The sequence below is a fragment of the Aquarana catesbeiana genome, linkage group LG03 (assembly GCF_042186555.1).
Source record: "Aquarana catesbeiana isolate 2022-GZ linkage group LG03, ASM4218655v1, whole genome shotgun sequence".
NCBI lineage: Eukaryota > Metazoa > Chordata > Amphibia > Anura > Ranidae > Aquarana > Aquarana catesbeiana.
In genome coordinates, this window is record NC_133326.1 from 60938545 (window position 1) to 60958978 (window position 20434).

At 38.8% G+C, this 20434-nt stretch overlaps 1 protein-coding gene across 1 annotated transcript in view; it reads left to right on the plus strand.

Annotated features, from left to right (window-relative positions):
* The window catches only part of GATM (glycine amidinotransferase), a 32295-nt gene extending 17582 nt beyond the window's left edge, over positions 1-14713 (plus strand). Inside the window, exons 4-9 of the mRNA XM_073618597.1 lie at positions 663-853; positions 6286-6423; positions 10610-10774; positions 10877-10940; positions 11279-11395; positions 11611-14713. Of these exons, the coding sequence (XP_073474698.1) occupies positions 663-853; positions 6286-6423; positions 10610-10774; positions 10877-10940; positions 11279-11395; positions 11611-11723 (788 nt within the window). The 3' untranslated portion in view covers positions 11724-14713. The remainder of the gene's footprint in view (positions 1-662; positions 854-6285; positions 6424-10609; positions 10775-10876; positions 10941-11278; positions 11396-11610) is intronic.
* Positions 14714-20434: the final 5721 nt, after the last annotated feature.

Consider the following 20434-nt stretch of genomic DNA (forward strand, 5'->3'; position numbering starts at 1 on the left):
GGCCATTATCTGCTTTTGTGTGGGCTCATTATTATTATTATACACGATTTATATAGCGCCAACAGTTTACGCAGTGCTTTACAATGCTCTTAAACAGTTGTGAGGTTAAATATGCCTATTGTTTACCTTTAGTAAAAGAGTGCTTGTGTTTCATATACTAACTTTGTATTTATGTGAAACCTAATGTTTGATTGATAATTATATTCTCACTATTCTTAAATATCCAGTACAAAATCTAAAAACATACTAGGGACTGGCTGAGTTGCCACTCATTAATATATAATAGAGAAGCCCAGCTTCTAAATCTTTAATCTTAAGATAGACAGTGTTCATAACTAGTTTATAACTCGTAATGAGATCTGCCAGCACAGTACACACAGCGTTCATTATGGCAAACACAGTTTGCCAGTCCCCTTATAATAGAACTAAGTAGAATTTTTCAGTGCTGGGTTCAATCGTGCCACATACAGGTGTATAGATAACATCTGAAGACAGATTTAATACTGGATCAATATACTGGATCAATATACAATAATAGTGTATATGCATGAAGAGGGTCTGACCTTTTGGTTCCAAAAATATATCTAGATAAATCTAACTCTAAATTATGTTGGTAACACAAATCTATAATGATGATGAAATGTGATTTTATTCTATTGCAGGTCTGTATGCTGCTATGCCTAGAGACATCCTGCTGGTTGTTGGTAATGAGATCATTGAAGCTCCCATGGCATGGAGGTCCCGCTTCTTTGAATACAGGGCCTACCGTCCCTTAATTAAGGATTATTTCCGTCGTGGGGCAAAGTGGACCACAGCACCTAAACCAACAATGGCTGACGAGCTCTATGACCAGGTACATTCTCTGGATTTTTTTAAATGTATATGTTCTAAAATCTTACATTATAAAACAAATAGAACCAGAAAATATTGTCCTGATTCAGTTAGAGCATTGCAAAGAAATACAGAATGCACATTAGAAGTTGAAAGATTCAGAAAGAGAAAAAAGTGATGTATTCTATTAGCCAGGAATAAAGGGAACGTATTGTCAAAGTGATACCTTCAGTGGCTATGGAAATAAGAATGAGTTCAGAAATATGCATCCCCAAATCTTTTTCTTCTTCTCCAGGGCTTCTAAATGTAGCATCATACTGTAACATAGAGGATATATTTAGATGAGTCAACAGAAAAGTATCTCTATACAGTACATGGTTACAAAGCGTGAAAAGGCACAGTCTATGCAAAGCTGATAAGTCACTACTGGGGGGGGAAGCTGCAAATCAAATACTCTGCTTTACAGTAGTAGTACCTTGGATTATGAGCATAATCCGTTCCAGAAGCATGCTTGTAATCCAAAGCACTTGTATATCAAAGCAAGTTTCCCTATAGGAATTAATGGAAACTCATATAATTTGTTCCAGTGTCACTGCTAGTGTATGCAGTACTGCATGTGGCCAGAGGGGGGTTGGGGCCGGAGACACTCAGGAACCAAGTGTCTTTAAGTGTCTTCGAGTGGTCTTCAAGCGTCTCCAGCGCCCCCCACCTCTGGCCACATGCGGTACTGCACATCCCAGAGGCTTGAATCCTGCTCGTCTTGTGAGACAACGCTTGCAAATTGCGTCAGGATTTTTATAGAAAACGGCTCATATTGCAAAACGCTCGTAAACCGCATTACTCACAATCTGAGGTTTTACTGTATTCTGAGATCTGTCTGGGTTATCAGCAATTAGCTCTTCTTCCAGTCTGTAAAAAAAAAAAAAAATTAAGTCAGCAGCTACAAATACTGTAGCTGCTGACTTTTAATACAAGGACACTTACCTGTCCAGGGATCCCGCGATGTCGGCACATCTAGCCGATTCATCAATCCGCTTCGGGTGCAGGCAATGGCATCTATAGTAAGGGAAACGGGAAGTGAAGCCTTGCAGCCTGTTTCCTACTGTGCATGCATGAGTCGCGCCGTCTTCTGGGACATCTGTGTGTCCCAAAAGGCCGCGGGGGGAAGGAGGAGGGTCGAGAAAGGTCATAGATTGCCATGCAGTGATCATACCCGGAAGTGGGAGTGGGTACCTGTCAAAACCAGGTACCCGCTCCCCCTACAATCCAAAAATTACCAAATGTGGCAGTGGAGGGGGTGAAGGGGAGGTCCGAACAAGCGGAGCTTCCCTTTCTGGGTGAAGCTCCACTTTAAGTTCCTGGCAGTTCACCATAATTACTACCACCACCTCTAAAAAAAAAAACATACTGCTTGGATGTAATCATGGTCTGATACTACCAATTCATGAAGCTGACCATACATGGTCTGAATGATGATAATAATAATAATATTAATAATAAACTTTATTTTATATAGTGTCTTTTAAAGGTAGCTTCTCAAAGTGCTTTACAAGGAAACACAAGTAATACACAGGATAACATAAAGGAAAAAGGGACAATTAAGTGAAAGCTTGTCTAAAGAAAAACATTTTTAGATTTGATTTGAATTAGTTTAGAGATGACTCTCTGATGTTTTTTGGAAGTGAATTGCAGAGTTTTGGAGCATAGCAGAAGGCTCTGTCTCCCATCGAGTGTAGGTGAGTAGAGGGGACACACAGAAGACCACAATTTGACGAGCGGGGGTTATGAGGGGGGGAAATAAATTGATAAATTGACGTTCAGAGAGATAATAGGGTGCCAAGCCATGAACAGTCGTCATAGGTGTGCGCAGCCTCTTGCATTAGGGTGTGCACCCCAAAGCTCAAATACATATGCATGTGTATATGTACTGATGGTGTCAGTAGGGCAGTGGACAGTGTCAGTAGTTTTATTAGATTATTTTTTAAATTATTTTATTTTGTAACATTTTTTGGGGGGATGAAATATCAGTGGTCTAAACAGGGGGGAATGTGCACCACACAAAGCGATTAGGGTGTGCCCAGGCACACCTGGCACACCCTGTGCGCACGCCTATGACAGTCGTATAGATGAGCAAGAGGAATTAGGCCAAATCCTGCTGATTTTGCTGAAATTTCAGCCATGGGTAGCCCTGTCAAAGCCATCCAGCTTGACAAACTTTGAATTGAAAAATTGAAAGAGCCCGGTGGAAAATTGTTGGCTGAACAGTTACTGCATCTGACTGGTTCAGGCTTTCAGACAGCCATGGGAGCTGCACCTGTATGAATAAAATGAGTGGCAGGGAAGATTCCACTATGCACACTGTTTAGCATGGATGGAAGAGTCTCTTAGATTCCTATTAGAAATCTATGCCTGCATGGCCAGCTTGGGGAAAATCCAGCAGAGAAAGTGTGATTACGTGCCTTAGTTGGTCCAAAACCACATGTTCTTGATGGCCTCAGCAAATAGGAAGTGGAGCCTGGGCAATCTCACCTCGGAGTATGGGTAAGATCTAAGAAGCTTTTGGGTGCTTCAAGTAGCTATTATCCACCCAGTACTGTATTATCAGCTCCTAGTGGACATATCCTTTATATAGAACTAAGAAAAAGAATGCTCTTGGGGCAGAGGTGAGAATAGGATCTATTTCTAACAGCAAGATACATATTTTCATAATTTTTTTTTTACATTGTGCTGAAATTGTAGACCTAGAAAGGGCTAACATGCTACATTTTCCAGCTTTTATTCCTCTATTGGCACTATCTCTCATGTATCCTTGGTGGCAGGACTGAAAAAAGGGGAGAAAAGGAGAGGAGATGCTGGCAGTGTGTAGCTCTCTGCACTCCCCAACCACCAGAGGGTGCTGAAGAGCACAAGCCGCGGCTTCTTGCAGGGCCCTGGCTCCTCTCTGCAGCATGATGGCAGGTGTGTTTTGTGTGTGCTGCTATACTGTGTCCTGTGCAACCTGTGTTTATACCGCATGTGTTGTATATGTCTGTGTACAAACATGGTCACAACACCATTATCATTTCACATGAGCTCATATTACTTTGTATGTAACCATATACTTTATTTAAAGCAATGCATACTGAAGGTCTATATTCTTTGCCCAGGAAAGTTAATTTCATTAATGGCCAATCAGAAGAAGATATACTGGAAATTAAAATATTTGAATATACGCTGTACTAAGAGTCCATTCTACAGGGAACAATGAGGGTGATATTATGAGATTAGTAACATTTTATAGATACCTTGAGCAAATATCTTGAAATTTATAAGCACAACAATTTACAACACCCATATAAAATGGCTCAATACAAAGTATTTAGTAGTAATTTATATATAATCTGCTTTTTTATCACCATTCGCCATTAAACTTCACATATCATGGAACCATTGCAGCCACCAGAAACGGTCGTCCTAATCAAAAATATATATTCCCATTCTTACACATAATCTGGTCACCCCATGAGGTGCAGTTCATGTAATGTTTGCATTGAAAAGTTTTTCTTTTTTTTTTTTTTTTTTTTTTAGACTTAAATCAACTCCTGTGCATGACAGTTTTCTATTTTTTATCGCCCCAGACATTCCCAATAAGTCTGATTTTCTACGTTAGTTTACTGTCTACAAGAAAACAATAGTAGGAGGTGACATCATTATGGCATCCATCTCGAAATCCCTAGGTGACTCATAGCTTGACTGAGACTTTCATAGCAAATAGAATCATATTTTAGGATAACACTAAAATATCTAAAATACAAAAATTACTTTCAGCTGTTGTAATACAAAAAAATTATAGCTCTATATTATAAAGGAGCTGTATAAAACCTGTATTATAATAATACTAATAATACTACTACTAATAATAATAATAATAATAATAAATAAATAAAAAAGTAACAGCAAATATTAAGTAGCCCAAAAAAATCTTAGTCTGTCTAAATTGAATAGGCATTATGACGCTCTTGCTAATGTCTAAAATCCAGGCTGAAATCAGAAATACAGGAAACGTTTCCCTATCCCACCCTTTATCCTATGGTAGACATCCTGTTCTATATAGTAAACCAGAGGCACAGAACTACAGTACAATACCTGTATTTCCTCCAACAGAGGACGCTGTGGTGCAATTTAGTGTGAGCCATAACCTATCATTACCACATTGCACATGACCTCAACTGCTACATGTAATCACCATCTAGTTAATTTATTATTTCTGTGGTTTTGAGATGAAATATTTTTTTACGTGATCTACAACGTATGATTAATACCTGAAAAGAAATAGCAGCTAGGAAGTCACCTAATTTTAGGCTTTCAAAAACAGTATGGCAATTTGTATTTCAGGAGTCTTGGCTATATAGCATATTGAGTTTAAGCCCAATAACAGCCGAATTAAAAAACTTAAAAGTAATCGTAATAACACAACCAGTATGAAAATTTAAAAAACCTTTTATGTGCAAAATGGGATTTGCTTTCATTTTTTTAAATATATTAAAGCCATGTGTGTGGCTCTTTGACAGATCATCCCTAAACTGGACGACTCTAAGCTATTCAGTCAGAGTGATGCAGTGCTGGGCACAGGGAGAGGCAACACAAAGTTTTCACCAATTCTCAATCGTGATTTAAAAAGTTGGGCATAGACTACATATATATATATATATATATATATATATATATATATATATATATATATATATATAAAATTATATAACCTCTATAGCAGCTAACCCAAAATTAAAAAGCCAGTACAAATGCAAACAAAGGGAGTGTTTAATAAAGCAATCTTCCCACAATTATATAGGAGGTGTCAATTTTTTTTAATAAAATATAATAAATGCAATATTTTAAAGTCCAAAAGTGGATTTATGGATTTTGTTTAAGAAATTGTATTTTTTATTTCTTTATTATATTTTCTTTAAATATGAGACATTCTATATACGGTAATTGTGGGAAGATTGTTTTAAGTAAAGGTTGACTTTGGCTGTATACACAAAATGATTTTGGTTTAGGATATTCATTTTTATATTGGCAACTATTCCAGGGCTACAGATTAGCTAAACATATATTCAATGACATAGCTAGATATATATTTAATATACCATACTTACAAGTCTAAGCAGCTCGAGCTATAAGAAAATGTACATTTTGTATAGTGTTTTTGTTTGTGTCTTTTTTGGCTTAATGTACCTGGGTGCGGATAAGTTGAATTTCAATAATGGTTGATTATGGACCTCAAACATAATTTTTTAAACTCTTGTGTAATATATCTGTGTACCTCTGACATCACTAGGCTGTGTGGATTATTGTGTGTATAGCACATGTTGTATGTGAGGGGTGAATACAGCATGGGAAACACTGGAAAGGTCAGGATCTGCACTTATACCCAAGGCTGGATGTTGACTTCTCCTAATGTCTGCCTTTCAGGAATATCCTATTCGTACTGTTGAAGACCGACATAAACTTGCTGCTCAGGGAAAATTTGTTACTACAGAACATGAGCCCTGTTTTGATGCTGCTGACTTCATGAGAGCCGGAAGAGACATCTTTGCACAAAGAAGCCAGGTAGGTGGCTCTGACTGCCAGCCATTGTCATGCTTTCTGTTTAATTGCCTTTTATTTTACTGCCTTCAACATGCTGACATCATCTTGGGTGCAATGGCTTCTAAAGAGCACCCCTGGATCCAGTACATTTTATACAGCCTCCACTTAACAGCAACAAGATTGGCGCCTCATTTTGTTACATTTTCTTTATTTCTTGTGTACAGGACTAAGAAAAAAATGTAAGCAAATATTTTTAGCCAGGGAATTAGGAATTATTGTTATATATAAAATTTACCACTACCAGCAAGTGAGGCTGTAGGCCATTTTCACGTTTTACAAGCTGAGGTTGCTATTTTGCTGTCAATTACACATCTTGTGAACACACATTAGGTCCTCGTTCACACCTATGCATTTTTTTTAGTGCTTTTTCAGTTTTCCAGAAACACACTACAGTCCATTTAACATGGTTTCCTATGAGTCATGTTCACATCTGTGCATTTTATGGAAAGGGCCAGGGACGTTTTCTGGTTCCATAGACTTCAATGGATCAAAAATGTGTATTGAAAAATGTAAAATGCACCTCTAATATGCAAACTGTGACAGTGGTGGGCTTTTTTAAAACAACCCAGAATACTCTGTAGAATATCAATTTACAAAGTTCGTAAGCTTAAAATAACATTTCAAAATAAACTAACCACAGTCAAAGTTCCCTTTAATAATTTAATAAAACATCAAATCTCTGCTGGTTCTATGGCTAACTGGATTCATTCAGCTTTTTGTATTTTTCAGATTTGCACTGCAGTCCATTTAACATGGATTCCTATGGAACATGTTCTGTAGTGCAAATCTGCAAAATGCAAAAAAGCACTAAAAATGCATGGGTGTGAATCAGCCCTAAGGCTCCATTCACACTAGCGCGTTTTTTGATGCATTTTGCATTTTGCAGAAATGTGGCGGCACAGTGGTGTAGTGGTTAGCACTCTCGCCTAGCAGTAAAAAGGGTCACTGGTTTGAATCCCAACCACGACACTACCTGCCTGGAGTTTGCATGTTCTCCCTGTGCCTGCGTGGGTTTCCTCCGGGTACTACGGTTTCCTCCCACACTCCAAAGACATGCTGGTAGGTTAATTGGCTTCTGTCTAAAATTGGCCCTAGTATATGAATGGGGACCTTGGATTGAGAGTAGGGACTGATGTGAGTGTGCGATGTACAGGGTTAGGTACAAGGGTCAGGGTTGTAGACACACACTCACTCAGGTTGAACTGGATGGACTGGTGTCTTTATTCAACCTTACTAACTATGTAACTATGTAACTATGTAACTATGTAAATGCATGGGAATTTTTTAACATGGGTTCACATCAATGCCTTTTTGTTTCTCTGCATTTTTGGAAAGGGTCAGGGACTTTTTTTCATGCAAAATGCAGCGTTTTGCATGTAATAGAATTCAATGGACAAGCATGAAAAACGCAAGTGCACCGTTTTTGCAGCGTTTTTGCAGCGTTTTTGATGCGTTTTTGATGCGTTTTTGCCGTTTTTTTTTTTCTTTTTTTTAATTTTTTTTACATTTTTTTTTAGACTGTAAAAAAAAACTGTAAAAAAAAAAAAAAAAAACGCAAAACGCAAATCGCGGCAAAAACGCCAAAAAAACGCCGCAAAAACGCTGCTCAAAAACGTGGCAAGCATGAAAAAAAAACCTCCAAAAACACTCAAAAGCAACATGCATAGGTGTGAATCCAGCCTAAGGCTGGATTCACACCTATGCATTTTTAGTGCTTTTTGCATTTTGCAGATTTGTACTACAGAACGTGTTCCACAGGAAACCATGTTAAATGGACTGTAGTGCAAATCTGCAAAATGCAAAAAGCACTAAAACTGTGTAGGTGTGAATCTAGCCTTAGGCTCGATTCACACCTATGCATGTTGCTTTTGAGCGTTTTTGGAGGTTTTTTTTTCATGCTTGCCGCGTTTTTGAGCCGCGTTTTTGCCGCGTTTTTGCCGTGATTTTGCCGCGATTTGCGTTTTTTTTTTTTTTTTTTTTTTTTTCATTTTTTTTACAGTCTTACAAAAAAATTACAAAATAAAAAAAAAAAAAAAAAACGGCAAAAACGCACCAAAAACGCATCAAAAACGCATCAAAGACGTTGCAAAAAGGTGCACTTGCGTTTTTGATGCTTGTCCATTGAAAACCATTACATGCAAAACGCTGCATTTTGCATGAGAAAAAGTCCCCGACCCTTTCCAAAAACGCAAAGAAACAAAAAAGCATTGATGTGAACATGTTCCATAGGAACCCATGTTAAAAAATTTCCATGCATTTCTGCAAAATGCAAAATGCATCAAAAAACGCGCTAGTGTGAATGGGGCCTTAGGCTCGATTCACACCTATGCATGTTGCTTTTGAGCGTTTTTGGAGGTTTTTTTTTCATGCTTGCCGCGTTTTTGAGCCGCGTTTTTGCCGCGTTTTAGCGGTGTTTTTGCCGCGTTTTTGCCGCGATTTGCGTTTTGCGTTTTTTTTTTTTTTTCTTTTTTTTTTACAGTCTTACAAAAAAATTACAAAAAAAAAAAAAAAAAAAAAACGGCAAAAACGCACCAAAAACGCACCAAAAACGCATCAAAAACGCTGCAAAAAAGGTGCACTTGCGTTTTTGATGCTTGTCCATTGAAAACCATTACATGCAAAACGCTGCATTTTGCATGAGAAAAAGTCCCCGACCCTTTCCAAAAACGCGGAGATACAAAAAAGCATTGATGTGAACATGTTCCATAGGAACCCATGTTAAAAAATTCCCGTGCATTTCTGCAAAATGCAAAATGCATCAAAAAACGCGCTAGTGTGAATGGGGCCTTAGGCTCCATTACACTAGTGCATTTTTTGATGCATTTTGCATTTTGCAGAAATGCATGGGAATTTTTTAACATGGGTTCCTATGGAACATGTTCACATCAATGCCTTTTTGTACCTCTGCGTTTTTGGAAAGGGTCAGGGACTTTTTTTTCATGCAAAATGCAGCGTTTTGCATGTAATAGAATTCAATGGAATTTGGCAAAACATTTTTTTTTTTTACAGTTTTTTTTAGACTGGAAAAAAAAAACCCGCCAAAAACGCAAAACGCATCAAAAACGCAATCATACCCGAAGTCACCAAAAGTAGTACAGAAACTACTTTTGGTAATCGGTGCGGCACCGCAAAGTCGGTGTCGTACGGTGCCAATGCCGGCAATAGCCGTCAATTTGACACGTAGCCAAATCGCATCAATGTGAACCTGGGCTAAAAGCAGCTTAATGTTATCCTATGTGTCCATGCATATTAGAACGATTACAGGCATATTTTGAGCTCAACGTTTAAAGGCAGGAAAACAACACTTCTGGTTCGCGTTTCTGATTGGATCTTTCTGGCAGAAATAAACACAAAACTCTCCTAAACTCATCTAAACTTTGTACAAAAAAATGCTCTATATGAGAGGTTTTTTTTCTGCCAAGGGAACTGGAGTTTTTTTAAACCCAGTGTGAATGGAGCCTTGAAAGTATTTAATCAGCCACAGGCCCTGCATAATTAATGATGTGAGCTAGCATTCTCAATAGGGTTGACCTGGCTACATTCCATGAAACCCAGGACCCAGAATTAAAGATTAAAAATATTGGTATCTGTGCTAGGAAAGCAAGGCAAAAAATATACTGTAGAATTGAAGGGCTTGCAGCAAACAGGAGGCAGCTCCAGTTTTACCAACTTTAGGCAAGCTTAAAAAAACTTTTTTTTAACCTTGAAATGTTTTGCCCATTTGTCCATGTATTTATGTGTCATTCAACACTGTTAGCGAAGAAAAATATTTTTTCTATAAAGCAATATGATTTATTTATTTTTTGCATTCTAGCTTTGTTTTTTAACAGTTTACAGAGCAAGTATAAAAAATATAAATACAAAGACAAAGAAAACTTTGGAAAGCAATGTGAATTTTTACATTTCGGAGCAGCCTTTTTGTTTTTGTCCAACATTCTAGACAAGCAGGTCCTCTATTGTGGAACATGGGAACTACACCTCAGCACTGCCTCCTTTTTGCACCAAAACAGCAGATTTTGCTGAACAAGACAGTATACACAGTATAAGTGAACCCTTCAATTGTTAAATTTATGCATTCATTTTATTTTCTGGTTTTTGTGCTCTGGAAATGATCTATGTGGATAAATCCTTTTTTTTTTTTTACTAGGTGACAAATTACCTTGGAATTGAATGGATGCGCAGGCATCTGGCTCCAGAGTACAAGGTGCACGTTATCTCATTTAAGGACCCAAATCCTATGCATATCGATGCCACCTTCAACATTATTGGACCAGGCCTTGTACTTTCTAACCCAGATCGTCCCTGCCATCAGGTAGATCAAAGACATTAGGTTACACTAACTGAAAATGCAAGAACATAGTTGATTCCATTGGTAGCACACATGCTAAAACTGGTTTCTTTTCTCTGTTCCTAGATTGACTTGTTCAAGAAAGCTGGCTGGACTGTTGTCATTCCCCCCACTCCACTCATCCCAGATGGTAGGTATTGGCATGTTTACATGCATGCTGTCATGTAATAATGAGCCATTATATTAAAATACAAATATCAGAGATAACCGGTTTGGGGGTTTTGACGCATTGACTGAAACAAGACCTTTGCATCAAGCAGTGCAGATTGTGATAGATGTATCTTCTGAAACAAATTAGCCAAACAGTTGCTTGCTTTAGAAAATCAATTTGTATACTTTGCAAATGAGAAGAATTTCAACTCCATAAATGATACTAAAATATTTACCAAAATATGAAATGGTATAAAATGTCCACAATAGATCCTGGTTATTTTACACCATTTAATACTCCTTTTTTTTTGTATTTAGATCATCCTCTGTGGATGTCCTCAAAATGGCTCTCAATGAATGTGCTAATGTTAGATGAAAAACGTGTAATGGTGGATGCCAATGAAACTTCCATTCACAAGATGTTTGAGAAGTTGGGTAAGTGTCTACGGATCCTGCTATCTTATAATTCAATTTAGCTAGCACTGCTTAAGTTTTTATCCAATATAAATTAAACTGATATAAGTCCTTTAGGTGTTAGCAATTGCCTTTTCATGATCATTTTTATAATGTAAATTAGCATAAGACATTTGAATATGTTCCTTAGAATACATTTGGTTAATCATTAATGTAACTTTTGTTTTAATTGGCAGGTATCTCTACCATTAAAGTGAGTATTCGCCATGCGAATTCCTTAGGCGGTGGTTTCCATTGCTGGACCTGTGATGTTCGTCGCCGTGGAACCCTGCAGTCCTATTTCAGATAAAAAGCTGGAAATGAGCAGTGAACAAGCTTTTAAACGCCTCAATCTATATATAAGCCAAATATCAAAACATAGCTAGCTTAGAACAGCCTGCTTCCAATTACAATCCTATCTGGTGATGAAGGGTTTAAACCTAATTATTTTGCTCTCTAAAATAAGCTTTATGACCGAAAAATGCAGACTGAAACTTATGCTGCTCTGAGTTTCAACATTTAGAATGTTACATTTACATTGAAGAACCATCCAAAATTTTCCAGGACTGCAAGGTGCTGACAACATCAATGCACAAAGTATACCAATCTGCCTGTCTACCTCTGTCTTATCAAAAAAGCAGCTTGAAATGTACCATGTCATTTCCATTTCCTATACAGATTTATTGGTTACACTCTAACAAATTATGAGATTGAACCTCAAAACATTGACCCCAAATTATTAAAAGTTTAGTATGTTTGCTAAGAAATCTATAATTTAACCAGGGCTATGCTTGGTTTCCTTTTCATTAAATGGTTCAAATTTTTTTATAGCACCACTTTAAAATGTACAGTTTGCTTTGCACTTTCTATAAAGTCTTTCACTCACAAATTGACATGAAAAAGTATTAAAGGGAAGTATATACGTTTTTTTTTTTTATGGTATGCATGTACAAGAGATAAGCATGCTTTGAATAATACTGTGTGTTTAATATTTGAAATAAACTTGCTTCTATTCATATTTTGTCATTCTATATATAGTTGGAGGCAGACATAATTGCCCATTGCAAGCTGAGTTTCCTGCTTTGTAGTGATACATGGTGATTGTGTTTTACTACTCCTTCACATAGCAAATCAGTATGGGTCTGCTGGCCCTCTCCACTCAAAACAATACACTCCCAATGTGGACAATATATTATTCCAGCAGGAAGGCATTATGTTTGCAATACAACACCAAAGCATACTTTATGGCATAAACATAATACTGTATTTAGACGCTGCCTAATCAAACCAATAAACATCATAAATATATACACTTAAAACCCATTAAAAATTGATAATATACAAATCAATAATGTACAAAAGAATCAGTTCATGTCCACATGTTATCTTCATGCATGCACTGACAATAATAATGTAGTTTCTTAATGGTGCTGTGCTCTATTACTTTAAGTGTGGTGCCATGCTCTGTTTCTTTAAATACGGTGCAAGTTTTCAATGTTTTGCGCCCCTCCAGTGATCCAACTCACTCACCGACCACTGTGGACTCTTAGATATATATAAGTCATGCACACTTTGGATAGATATCCTGGTTATGCTGGGGCTTCTGGTTCTCCTCAGTAGTTGTATCCTGTGTTCTGTCACTTTAATTGACAGGGACATGTATTCCTCACATGATGCATGTAAAAATGAAGCAATAGAAGGGATCCACATAGCGTAATTCCATTTATTATTTCAAACACTTAAAATTGGTTACACTCACTGTAAATAAAAATACAAGCTAACCGCTGCACTGGAAGTGACGCATCAGTGTGCACTCCACTGGGTGGATATGATGTCACCAGTAGCTGTCACCGGATGCATTTCGTCCCTCCTCCGGGGCACCCTCAAAGGCTAAACTACTGGTGATTGGTAATGCTTCTTATGTACCTTAAACCCCTCCTATTAACCCACTGAACCTCCTATTAGTCATGATGTAACTTCCGCTTCCTCCCATGGCCATTTTGGGTGTACTTGCCTCCATATGCATATGGATTCCTTATCCTCCATATTGCTACACCCCAAATATTACTTTATGGCATAACTGACAATATGTGCTTCCTAAATACAAACCATACTTTCCCTTTAATACTTCCAAATTCATCCTGTATTGTGAGAGCAAGTCACTGAAACTATTGCCGTCCATGGAGAATTTCAGTGACTAAATCTTTTCTGAAAAGTAAAACAGATGTGCCTAAAAAGCCAGTTTACAGCTACAAATTGAGGACATTTAAGGCATGTTTACATTTGTGTTGGTCTGTGCAAAGTGATCCATAGAGGAGAATTTTTCAGAGCAGCACAGTAGTGGTCTATAGGACTTTGGGAGCCGATACCGCCACCACCTGAATGCCTGTTTTTTGGGGGCTTTTTGAATGGGAATACCACTATGCAACCACAACTCCTCTATAAAAAGTTGCCCTCCCTATGCCTGCCTTGGAATGGAATGCAAGCTAGAGTCACATCTGTTCTCCTCAAAGCCTCTGGTGCTAAAATCCAGGTTATCTACAGTAGGTGAATCTACATCAGATTATAAATCATTACCTGTAAAAATGAAAAGGCAAGGTGAATGAATGCTTTAATGTCCATCCATTTAAGAGAAGTGAAACAAATATTTAAGAGTGAAAACCATAAAAAAAGAAGTGAAAATAATGACTTGTGATGAATAACTTGCCTAGCTGTTGCCAAGCCAATGTGGCCTGAACCAGTACCTTGTGAATTAAAAGTAAACGTCCATCTGTTCCTTGTCACTGTGAAACTCTCCGCTTGCTGGCTGATGATTACTATCGGGGTCACCACCCTCTTGGACCTCCTTTGATCACTTCTGCTGATTAGAAAAATAGATATGTCTGAACATCTGGATTTGATCTGCGCTGTTCAGTTCAATACAGTGATGGCATTTAAAACAAACTGAATTTCTCTGCCTAGCCTCTGCCATAGATAAAAGTAGGGCTCTCACAATGATAAGGTAATCTGAGAATCCGATTCAAGCCCAGTTTCATATATTAGAGCTTAACATATATTTAATAGTAAAAAAAAATTCTATAAGGAAGTAACCCCCATAAATATCTAAAAGAGATAACACATTGCATGGTACAGTATGTGTGTGGACTGTGGAACAATTATTTGCTATCATTCAGTACAGAAATGTGTTAGATATTGTTTTCATCTTTTGCAGCTATTAGAGCCAATAAATGTTTTTTTTGGGAAAAAGCATATACATTATAATTGTGCTTTAATAAATGACATTTTTATGCCGTTATGTGAGCCATGACTCTTTTATTGAAAAATACAAAACCTTTTTTTGTTATGTTATCACAAGGGTGTAGTTCAAATAGCTGCCATTTGCAAAAGGGAACCAAACCAGAGGTCCAAGTTTGAGGAAAATCCACTCAAATCTCATACATGGGAATATGTACACTGGTATCATTCAATTAAACTCATTTGGAGAGTTCAACCATGTAAATTGGGTGGTCGGCAGGCCAAGAAATTCAGATAGTAATCTTGGATGTATACCAAATATACTGTTATACAAAATGATCTCCCTCCCTGTAAAGCCTGTCTATTTCCAGTGCTGATGCAAATTTGAAGACCTGAAGCCAGTGATATGGTAAAAAGAAACTGTCAGGTAAAAAAAAAAAACTAAACTGAGAAGTTTATGCAGCCACAAATTCTACCTTTAAATAAGGTATACGAGGATTGATGATTGGTACTTGTATGTAGAATTGAAAGTGGTAACTAAACATTCAATGGACACATACAGTGAAATGATTTGCAAATAATTGGAGGAATAATACTGACCTTACCCATATATGGTATATAAAGAAAAATATTTAAAGTAATAACATGATTATCAATTTTTAGACAGAAAATTAACATATAAACAGAGTCTGAACAATTCACAGTAAGCTAAAATACAAATCTTTGTGTACTTCACCACCAAACACCCTACTGGAATGGCACTTACCCTTTATAATAGGCCTCTTAAAGTGGAATTCCAGGTGTTCCCTAAAACCATCCTTATACCTGCTCCCACTCCTATTCTAACTAACCTGTGAAAGGAAGATGTGTATACTTACCAATTCTGAGGGCACTCTGGTATGGTCACATGATCACCTGAGTGGCCGGCTTCAGAGGGGAGGAGAGATCTCCAACAATGGCTGAAATGCCTGTGCAGTGACGTCAACCTTAGGCTTGCTATGATGCATCCATTGTTGTGGTCCATCCTCCTACCCTGAAACAGGCCGCTAGGAACTGATCACGTGACTGAACCCGGGCGTAATTATAAGCATCTTCCTTTCACAGGGAAGTTAGAATTGGGGTGGGTACAGGTTTAAACATAGTTTGGAAAAGCCTAGGATTCCACTTTAAGGTCGCAATAGATGTCCAAGAATGGTCAGGCACGATGCAGTACTTCCCTGAACATGTGTTTTTATGCCTAATTAAAGTATAACTAAAGGCAGAACTTTAGTGGAGTGGAGAGGGATTAGAACACCTGTCAGTTTTTATTGCTGCCTGTGCCCCGCCCCCGGTTAAGGAGATTCACCCTCTCGATTTGACCTGTTTACCATTATCATTGAAAGTGAAAGTAAACGAAAATCCCGAATTTTGGGTTATCCCCAGAAAAGTAATAGAGGAAAAATCTTCCAATGGGGACACTAGTTCTGGTGACCTGGGGGCCCCCAAGAAATTCTCTTAATTTGCAGGGATTTTCCCTCACTTCCTGTTTGACGATAGGACTAAAAGACAAATCTCTGCAATGGGACACAGATGGCGAAAATAAAAAATCTGATAGTGATTATAACCCTCCCTTACTCTATCCAAAATGAAAAAAAAAAAAAAGTTTTGCCTATAGTTCTACTTTAACCCATAGGAGAGTCAAGGAGGTGCTTTGCAGACACCTCTAGTGTCAGGTTATATCAGGTAAAAGTCAATTGAAGGGCTTTCACCAATAAGGAGGCAGATTGGCAAATTTAAAAAAAAAAAACCGTTTGCGTTCAAAGTGTTAAACCCACTTGTTGTCTATGTATTAAAAGTGGTATTAAACCCAAAACATTTTATATATTGCAGCTTACCAATCATAAGATGTGGCGACTCCATTAGTGGTTTTGAGTTTTTTTTCCTGGTGATCTGGCCAGTAACTCACCTGCTGTACTGGAGTGCCTACACTCTGAATGAAGGAGCACAGTGGCACCTTTGTACGGCAGCATTGTTAATCTTGGGGAGAATACACAAATCTGCTTGGATATAAAAACATTGTACTGAGAGTAAAATAAAGCATGACAGAGGCTGATACACAGTAGCAGATCCATCTAAACATCAGAACGGTATACAAGGAGTCATCAGAAATGAGTAGAGGGTTTAGAAGTGCACAAAGCTAGCCTAGGCATTGCGTAAAAGGCTTCCCAGTAGAAAAGAAGATTGTTAAAAAAACTTCCACCTAGTGTTAGAGCAAAAAGGGAGAAGGCAGGAACATCTGGAAAGAAAACCAGACACCTGAAAGGGAGAGGGGGAAAAAGCACTTTGGATGAAGTTGATATTTAACCACTTCAGCCCTGGAAGAATTTACCCCCTTCCTGACCAGAGCACTTTTTGCGATACGGCACTGTGCCGTTATAACTAACAATTGCGCAGCCGTGCGACGTTGCACCCAAACAAAATTGACATTCTTTTTTTTCTTACAAATAGAGCTTTCTTTTGGTGTTATTTGATCACCTGTGCGGGTTTTTTTTGTTGCGCTGTAAACAAAAAAAGTGACAATTTTTTAAAAAAAGCAATATTTTTTAATTTTTGCTATAATAAATATCCCCAAAAATATATAAAAAAACACATTTTTTCCTCACTTGTATTCTTCTACATATTTTTGGTAAAAAAATCGCAATAAACGTATATTGATTGCTTTGCGCAAAAGTTATAGCGTCTACAAAATAGGGGATAGATTTATGGCATTTTTATTATTAATCTTTTTTTTATTAGTAATGGTGGCGATCTGTGATTTTTATCGTGACTGCGACATTATGGCAGACACATCGGACACTTTTGACACTATTTTGGGACCATTGTCATTTATACAGCGATCAGTGCTATAAAAATGCACTGATTACTGTATAAATGACACTGGCACTGAAGAGGTTAAACACTAGGGGGCGATCAAGGGGTTAAGTGTGTCCTAGGGAGTGATTGTAACTGTGGGGGGGATGGGCTACCTAGGACACGACAGCGATCACTGCTCCTGATGACAGGGAGCAGTAGATCTCTGTGGTCACTAGGCAGAACAGGGAAATGCCTTGTTTACATTGGCATCTCCGCGCTCTGCCGCTCTGTGACACGTTCGCGGGATACCAGTGGACATCAAGTCCGCAAGTCCCATGGGCGCGGTCATGGAGCACGCGGCGGGCGTGTGCGCACCCACAATGCCGCGTCTTAAAGGGGATGTACCTGTACGCCTATTTGCGTAGCCGTGCCATTGTGCCGACTTATATCGTCGTGCGCTGGTCGGCAATCAGTTAAATTCCTAATATGTCATAGAAACTTTATTTTAGTCCACGTATCATATACATATTTTGAAAGGTATTTTAATGCTGCCATATCTAATTAAAAGAAATACAATTCCACTTCGTTTTTGTGTATTTTCTGTTTACACCAATCAGGGTATTATATATTTCTTAGAAATGGTTTTATTTCAAAGGTTGTTTTGTTCACCCTGCCATCGTGACTCCATAGCTTAGAGGGGTTTCTTCATAGAAAGTGAGTTTGTGAAGTCAGTTATTTATGCAGACACATCTGCCAGCACAATAATGTTTTGAAGGACACAATTCTATCCTCAGATCATTTCTGACAAAAGGAGATCTTGTTCTCCATGAAACAGCTTGTGTACTACCATAATAAGTGTGTCTGCTCACATAAGTGATGTCATCCTTTCGAATACATTTGGCTGCCTTCTAGTTCTATTTATTAGCACACTAAACTTGAGGTGGCCGTGTACACATAGGGAGAAGTTTGTAGAATACAAAAAAAAAATATGATGCCTTTCTACGATACACTAAAGTTACATGAATATTTGACTAAGGATGCAATTTTCATTTGGTTCCCCATTGTTCTCCATTGTAAGTGCAGCCATAAGGCCAGAGCCTTCTGTGGTATGTTTACTGTGGGGTTGTTTTACTAAAAATCAAGAGTGCAAAATCTGGTGCTGCTGTGCATGGTAGCCAATCAACTTCTAACTTTAGCTTGTTCAATCAAATATAGTGCTACCCCCTTAAGGGCCACTGCATTTTGGGTCCCTCTTCTACACAGCCAGGCAACAAGCATTTTCAGCAGGCACACAAAGTCAGTAAATCAGTCCAATGGGCTTTGTTTTTTATTTTTATTGGAGTAAACAACTTGGATGGGATATAGGAAGGTATGGGATGCCCAGAACTGACTTGGAAAAAGAACCTTTGAGGATAACTGCAGCTACTCTGTTTTCTAATGCCGTGTACACACGGGCAGACTTTTCGACCGGACTGGTCCGACGGGACGAATGCGTCGGACAATCCGAACGTGTGTGGGCTTCATCGGACCTGCAGAGGACTTTTTTGGTCGAAAATCAGATGGACTTTAGATTTGGAACATGTTTCAAATCTTTCCAATGGACTCGAGTCTGGTCGAAAAATCCGCTCGTCTGTATGCTAGTCCGAAGGACGAAAACCAACGATAGGGCAGCTATTGGCTACTGGCTAACAACTTCCTTATTGTAGTCCGGTCGTACGTCATCACGTACGAATCCGTCGGACTTTGGTGTGATCATGTGTAGGCAAGTCCGCTCGTTCGAAAGTCCGTCGGAAAGACCGTCGGACCTATGATGCCGAAAAGTCCGCCCGTGTGTACACGGCATTAGTCCAACTCCAGACTGTCCTATGGGAGACTACTTCCAAACAGACTGGCAACAATTCCAATACTGATCCCAGCGCTGGTATTTCAGCAGCAAATCTTCCCAAGCAGGTGGTGATGGTTTGGCAATAGTTGTCCCTCCTGTATGTCTAGCTTGGTATCGCACCTGGCTGCATTCCCCTATAGGCTGTGGGTGATGAACAAACAGGTTACTCGCTTAGTCCCTAGTGTCCTGTAAGGTTTGAAACAAGAGAATCTGGATGCCGCACACTGGATAAAGTTGAAAATTCTTCTTTATTGTAAAAATAGGATCATCAAAAATACAGGACAATCAGGCAGATGGTACAGACACAGCTGACGCGTTTCGCACTCTAGTTTGAGTGCTTACTCATGGCTATGCACTATGAGTAAGCACTCAAACTAGAGTGCAAAATGCGTCAGCTGTGTCTGTACCATCTGCCTGATTGTCCTGTATTTTTGATGATCCTATTTTTACAATAAAGAAGAATTTTCAACTTCATCCAGTGTGCGGCATCCAGATTCTCTTGTTTCAAACCTTGCTTCAATTTGCATTTAGCCAGCACCTGGGACTCCCCTCCTCTGAAGGATCTACTCAATACACACCTGGGAGCAAGTCTACCTGAGCGGTGAATCACCTTCCCTCTAGTGTCTTGTAGCAGGGATGGTAACATCTGGCCTTACCTCCTGCTGAACAGGTTCCATGTGCTTCCAAGGTGTCTCAGCCAAGCCCGGCTGAGGCTGAAGGGAGTTAGGGTTCCTCTCAGCATCCTTCCTTCTGACTTCTTCTTGCTCTCTCTCTCTCTGGCAAACACCAACACAGGGGTCCCCCTTCAGGCCTCTGGATCCTGGAATCTCTCCCCACCTGGCCAGACTCCACAATATTTAAGGGGCATCTCCCCATCTTCTGGGCCGTCCTACCCAGGGGTTGGCAGAGATCTCTTGAATGATCAGGCCCTGATCTCTGCCCCTCCGCCCACTAAGTTCTAGAGCCTTCAGGGAGCTTCTAGAAACCAGGGGGAGGCGGCAGAGACTCAGCCTGCAGAGCCGGCCAGCTAACTGAGCAATTAACACTGGCTACAGTGGAGCCCAACTAAA